This window comes from Chiloscyllium punctatum, chromosome 3 (assembly GCF_047496795.1).
Source record: "Chiloscyllium punctatum isolate Juve2018m chromosome 3, sChiPun1.3, whole genome shotgun sequence".
Taxonomy (NCBI): Eukaryota; Metazoa; Chordata; class Chondrichthyes; order Orectolobiformes; family Hemiscylliidae; genus Chiloscyllium; species Chiloscyllium punctatum.
The window spans coordinates 38,596,679-38,603,796 of NC_092741.1; the positions used below are offsets into that span (position 1 = coordinate 38,596,679).

The window sequence follows — 7,118 nt, forward strand, 5'->3', positions numbered from 1 at the left end:
TGATGGGTACTGCTCTTGGCAGGAAGTACATGGGGACTGAGTTGCTGCAGTCAGTCACCCGGGCTCAAGTGTGCGGGCTGAGAGAGTGGGAATGATTGTGGTTGGTGAAGGTGGCATGGTAGTTGTCACAAGGGTGACTATTCTTGCTGGAAATACTTTTCTGTAGGATTCAGAGTCCCCAGTTGTGAGGGGCCCCCATCCATCCCTATGCCCACAGGGAGGCACTGAACATTTGCTGGGCATTTTCCCATCTCCCTGAAGGAACCAACACTGCTGTTCAAAAGGGCAGGAGAAAACCCTTAAGTTGCCCTTAATTGTCTATTGAAGGGCATCAATTGGCCTGTGGCTGGGGGAAACAATCCTTTGCAATTTCCATCTATTTCCGTAGCGCTGAGAAGCTTTGGATCTTCCTCACCCACCTTCCCTGATTTAAGCCGTCCCTCCCTCCCTCCCTCTCACTCCCCACTCAATCATTCACTCACTCACACTCGTACTCATTCACACACACTCAGTTATACTCATTCATTCATACTCACTCACACAAACAATATATACACTCACACTAGCATGCTTTCATACACACTGTCTCTGTCTCCCCAACTCTGTTTTCCCACATTATTTTAAGTCCCCCTCCCCCCACCAACTACCATGTCCCTGGAACCTAATTTTAGAAAGGTTCAACTGAAGTTTTAATGGGTGTAGGTTTCTCTGTAATCTGGTTTTGACCACAACACTGGGATTCTACATGCGTCAGGTACGAAATAATATGTTGTAACTAAGATTTGTGTCACTGTGTGGAAGGAAAAACGGTCATGGTATCCTTTATTGTTTTCTGAGACCTGACTCATCACGCTGATTCTTTTTTTGACAGTGATACAGTGTACGTAGTATGAAGGAACAAATTCAGGTTTTGAAATAAATTGCAACCTGGGAGGAGAGCCAAGACTATATTGTGATTGGAACTCAGAATGGAATTAAAAAATAAATTACAATGAGAGAGTTATGAGTGGAGCATTCATCAAAATGTTGGTGCCAATTGAGTTTCAGGAAAATTGGAAAAAACTAAAGGTTACCTGAATTTGGAAGCACATTCTAGTGAAAGGTATTAAACACAAAGGTTGTTCACAAATTGCTTGATGAATGCAACGGGGTGAGGGCGGTTTTGGTGGAATGGGCAACACTGATGGAAATTTCCACTATGCACATTTTATAACTGGTTGACTCAGCCAATAATGCAAAAATCAATTAGGGAATTTAGTAGCTTCTGAAAGTGATATATATTGATTCAGATATTATTTAATTTATTGTGATTATATGTTGCAATGGATACAACAGAGTACTTCATATACAAGTGGCTGCCCAGTCTCTCTCAGTATGTATGAAGAATGCTAAGAAAGAAGTTAATTCTTTTTTACATGTTAGATTCCTCCAGATTGGACCTAAGACTACTCTGAAGTAATGTCTCGGTCGACTATTTATCACTGGAGCATGGAACAGCATTGTGACAGAATTGTGAAATAAGTTACAGTGAGAAAGGTATGAGTGGAGTGAGTGTTGTTGAAGTGGTCTAGAAGTGAATCATAGAATTCCTACAATGTGGAAGCAGGCTGTTCGGCCCATCGAGTCCACATCAACCTTCCAAAGAGCATCCCACCCAGATCCACCTCCCCATTCTTACCCTAAAACCCTGCATTTCCCTTGACCAATCCACCTAATTTACACATCTTTAGGCTGTGGGAGGAAACCCGAGCACCCGAAAGAAACCCATGCAGACTGGGCAAGAATGTACAAACTCCACACATACACACAAGAGTGGAATCAAACCTGGCTTCCTGGCGCAGAGAGGCCCCAGTGCTAACCACTGAGCCACCATGCTATCCTAAAATGTTGTAGTGTAATGATTCTGTAGCTGGACCTGTAATCTGTAGGCTTATATGAACAATTCTAAGGGCATGGATTCACATTGCAGTGTGCTGGTTGGAAACATTGTATTTGTCTTAGCATGTCTTAATAGGAACAGCTGGCCTTTATAAATCCTAAAGTCCGGAATAGTTCCCCTAATGAGATGGGAATGTGCTGTCCTTATCCATCTGGTACATTGAAGAGAAAGTCATCTGCATCCCATCAATGGTTTGCTTTTAAAAATTCAACATGGCTCTTACTTGGAATGTAGCATGTCACAACAGCTTAGTTGCATGAAACGTTGAAGTTATTGTTTTGGAATTTCACGTAGTGCCAGGCAGGGACACTGCACCCACCATAATCACCCATCCCCCACCCCCACCAAGTGAACGGGTCCACTCTGGCAACTAGTCCCACAACATTACTATCCACAGACCATTCATTTCCTTGAGCTGAGACTTCTTCCTGCATCTGGTAAGAAGGTCCCTCCCCTCAGAGCTCCTGACCAGACTGCAGTCGGACTTTATTGGAAACAGCCATATTAATGGGAGTGTGCGGTATTGCCAAGGCCAAGTTGGCACCATGCAGTGAGGGAGGTGAAAGAGTGGAGGGCCTATACTCTTTGGAATTTATCAAAATAAGAGGCATCCTTATTGAAACATACAAGATTCTAGGGGACTCCAGAGGGTAGATGTGGAAAGACTGTTTCCATTTCCTCTTGTGGGAGAGTCTAGGACTAGAGGGCATAATTTCAGAATTAGGGCCACCCACTTAACACAGACATGAGGATGCTTCACCACCCAATCTTCACTCTTTAAACTTGTCTCTGTGTTTCCCTCCATCTCTATTTGCTTCTCTATTTTTTCCAATGTATTTATCTGTAATTATTTTCATCTCCTCTTTTGTCTTTCCTTCTCACTCACTCGCTCTCAACCTCTCATTTTCCCTAACTCTCTGTGCTTTCCTTTCGCCTCTCTTCAATTTGCTTCTCACTGTTTCTGACAAGAACATATTTTGAGATAGGAATTGGTTTGCATTTTACAGGTGAAAATGGTTATGGTGCCTGGTAAACCACATTGCTTTCACTGGCTCCTACTTCGACCTTAATTCAAAGCTGGCTCAGATTATGTCCACAAATAGGAGCTGTGCATCTGGTCTATAAATTTTTCTTTCATTTTCCAAGGGGCATGGATATCATTGGCTCAGCCAGCCTTTGTTGCCCATCCCTAATTTCCCTTGAAGCAAGTCTTTTGCTTGGCCATTACAGAGGACAGGTGAGAGTGAAGCACACTGCTGTGGGTCTGGAGTCAAGTGTGGGTCAGGTAAGGATGGCAGATTTCCCTTCCTAAAGAGCTTTAGTTAACTAGATAGTTTCTTAAGACAGTCAACAGTAGAAGCATAGAAGATAGGAGCAGGAGGAGACCATTTGGCCCTTCAAGCCTGTTCAGCCGTTCATCATGGTCATGACTGGCTGTCAGTAGATTAATCCTGCTTTCTCCCCATTCGCCCTAAGTGCTATATCTAGCCGCTTCTTGAATGTATTCAGTGTTTTAGCATCAACTACTTCCTGTGGTAATAAATTCCACAGGCTCACCACTCTTTGGGTGAAGCAAAGTCTCATCTCCGTCCTAAATGGTGCACCTAAATCCTCAGACTGTGACCCATGGTTCTGAACACACCCACCATCGGGAACATCCTCCTTGCATCTACCCTGCCTAGTCCTGTTAGAATTTTATAAATCTCTGAGGACCCCCTCACAGGTCTGAACTCCAGTGAAAATAATCCTAACCTAGTCAATCTCTCCTCATATGTCAGTCCTGCCATCTCCAGAATCAGCCTGGTAAACCTTCGCTGCACTCCCTCGGGGGTAAGATCATCCTTCCTCAGAAAAAGAGACCAAAACTGCACACAATATTCTGCACCAAGGCCCTGTACAACTTCAACAACACATCTCTGCTCTTGAACTCGAAACCTTTCATAATGAAGGCCACCATGCCATTGGTCTTCTTTACGACCTGCTACACCTGCATGCTTACTTTCAGCGACTGGTGCTCAAGAACACCCTGGTCCCGCTGCACACTCCCCTCTCCCAATTTACAGCCTTTCAAGTAGTAATCTTGTTTTTGTTTCCAAAGTGAATAACCTCATATTTACCCAATTATCTGCCCATTCATTTGCCTACTCACCCAACCTGAAAGATCTCTGCATCCTCATTACAGTTCACCCTCCCACCCAATGTGGTATCATCTGCAAAATTTGAGATGTTACATTTTCTTCCTTCATCCATATCATTAATGTTTATTGTGAATAGCTGGGGTCCCAGCACAAATCCCTGTGGCATCCTACTAGTTGACTGCCAATTTGAAAAGGACCCATTAATTCCTTCTATTTGTTTCTTCTCTGCCAAGTGGTCTTCACTCCATCTAATACACTTGCCACAATCCCATCCGCTTGTATCTTGCACAATAATCTCTCATGCCGGACTTTGTCAAACACTTTCTGAACGTCCAAATGTACCACATCAATTGGCTCCCCCTTGTCAATTCTACTAGTTACATTTTCATAGAATTCCAATAGATTTGTCAGGCATAATTTTCCCTTCATAAGTCCATGCTGACTCTGATCCTGCCACTGCTTTCTCAATGCTCAGGTATAAGGTCCTTGATAATGGATTCGAGAACTTTCCCCACTACGAATGTTAGGCTTGCTGGTCTATAATTCCCTACTTTCTCTCTGCCTCCCTTTTTGAGTACTAGAGTTACATTAGGTACCCTCCAATGTGCAGGGACTGTAACAGAGTCTATAGAATCCTGGAAGACGACCAACAATACTTCCACTATTTCTAGAACCACTTCCTTAAGTACTCTGGAATGTAGATTGTCAGGCCCTGGGGATTTATCTGCCTGCAATCCCCTCAATTTGCCCAGCACCATTTCTCTACTCATATTGATCTCCTTCAGTTCTTCCCTGTCACTAAATTTTGCATTCTGCATCATTTCTGTTAACTGATTTGTGTCCCTTTTTGTGAAGACAACCAAAGTATGTATTCAGTTGCTCAGCCATTTCTTTGTCCCCTATTATACATTCCCCCATTTCTACCTGTAGGGGGCCTACGTTGACATGGTCTCTATGAAAATAGTTCAGATTTTTGTCAAATTAATCTTTCACCATCTGCCATGGTGTAATTTTACATTGCCAGAACATTGGTGTTGCATTACTGTTACTAGTCCACAGAGATTATTATTATTTTACTGCCTCCCCATCCTAAATCCAAACCATTTTCCTGGGCCATTTTACAAGTGTGCAGTGGAAAATATTGTCCAAAAACCCAGTGTATTTGAGCCTGTTATGGCCTTGTGAAAACTAATAGTTATTTCTTCCTCAGGTGACATTTATTACGGAGAATTTACTCGCTGACATGGAAATTAATGACCAACAAGTTGAATTAATATTACAACCTGCATAAGATGACAACTTGATAGTCTAACAATTTAAAGAGCTCGTTGTTTCTTGTTTTGTTTTACAGATACCTTTGCCAGTAAAGTAGCTGCAATTCAAGACCAGTATGCTGATGCTTCTATTGGTAATGTGACTGGGAGCAATGCTGTGAATATTTTCTTAGGAATTGGGGTGGCCTGGACAGTTGCAGCAATCTATTGGAATGCTCAGGGAAAGAAGTTTGAGGTGCTGCCTGGAAACCTGGCCTTTTCAGTCACTCTCTATACTATATTTGCTTTCATAAACTTTGGTGTGTTACTGTACCGAAGGAAGCCAGAGATTGGTGGCGAGTTGGGTGGACCACGGACTGCCAAGATTTTAACCTCAGTAATTTTCACTTTGCTTTGGTTAATGTACATTCTTTTCTCATCTCTGGAAGCCTATTGCTACATAAAGGGCTTCTAATAGTGAACAGAACATGAACAAAATGGACGTTTAGTATTTCACTCACCTGCTAATGGAATGCTAACTTCTGAGAGGATTCCTTTTACTAGGTAGAAGTGGATCTCGCAGTATTCCATCTGCAGGGGCATCATAACAGCAAAGGCTATGAATGTAGGGCTCAATCTGCTACTGTACAGATAATTATACCAAATGGGAAATATTTTTTATTGATGATAAAGAGCCGAAAGCAGTATTTATGGCACTTTTAACTGCAGTAGCATGCCCTCCTCCATTTATGGAATGATGCCTCTGTACTAATGTGACTGTATGAGATCAAATTGCTTAACACACAAGAAAAATGGCTCATCCTGTTATTTTGTTTTGTTTTGGATCTGCGTGCCCTACACTTCATTTAACATATTGTGTGCTGACAGCTCCTGATTAAACTCTAGTGTTGTCAACATCTTGGAGTTTTTGATTTAATTTAATCTGGGTTCCTTAGTAAAAATGCACAAAATATGCATAACTGCAAGACATTTACCCATACACCGTGTCATTTGTTATTTTTGTACAATAGTGTTAAATGTGATACTGTAATGCTGTGCATGGTTAAGACATTTGTCCTGTATGTAATATAAATATGTCACCAATCTCAAGACCTACTGTGTATTGTTTATTATTAGGAATTGCTTGCTGCATATAGTGAGGGGAAAGAGCTTTAGCTTCCACCTAAAATGTACCACAATCACTTAGAAATATTTCTAAGTGGTATTATTGGAATGAATACCTTCACAAAGACATACTTGATCTATAAATATGACATTTTTTAAAATCTTAGAAGTCAGAGAGTGTGTTTTAAAATTGTTCATGGTCATCTGTTTTCATTTTATTATTTAAAATGTCAGTATTAATATTTCTGTTGTCTGGTTGCTTTTGTTCCTGTCAGTGTTGTGGCACAGTAAATCAGGAAACAGTGTAATTGGGATGGTGCATTTAAATTACCCTGAGCAGAAAGACAATTAATGTAAATGTTAAAAATTATTAAGGGGTCATCAGAAATACAGCAATCAATGAACTCATGACTATTGCTGGTGATTTGGGTCATTTGTTTAAGTATTGTCCAGCCATCAAAATCCAATTCCACACCTTCTGAGTAAAGTTGTTAGAAGAAGCACGTGTTCTAGAATGCTGGCTGTGCCCTGTGGCATTAAATGTTTGCAGGTGAATGCCACTGGAGCGGTTGATCAGGAAACAGCAGACAGGTTATATGTAGAACAAGTGATATATGCAAAATAAGAACTGAATAAGAACTATTGAAGCAAAAACATTATGCA

General features: G+C 41.4%; 1 protein-coding gene across 6 annotated transcripts in view; it reads left to right on the top strand.

The window, feature by feature from the left end:
* LOC140457887 (sodium/calcium exchanger 1-like) overlaps nt 1–6,863 on the top strand; it is a 310,251-nt gene extending 303,388 nt beyond the window's left edge. For all 6 annotated transcript variants that reach the window (XM_072551648.1, XM_072551667.1, XM_072551633.1 and 3 more), the window contains one exon: nt 5,429–6,863. In XM_072551648.1, the coding sequence (XP_072407749.1) occupies nt 5,429–5,805 (377 nt within the window). In that variant the 3' untranslated portion in view covers nt 5,806–6,863. The remainder of the gene's footprint in view (nt 1–5,428) is intronic.
* The last annotated feature ends 255 nt before the right edge of the window (nt 6,864–7,118 follow it).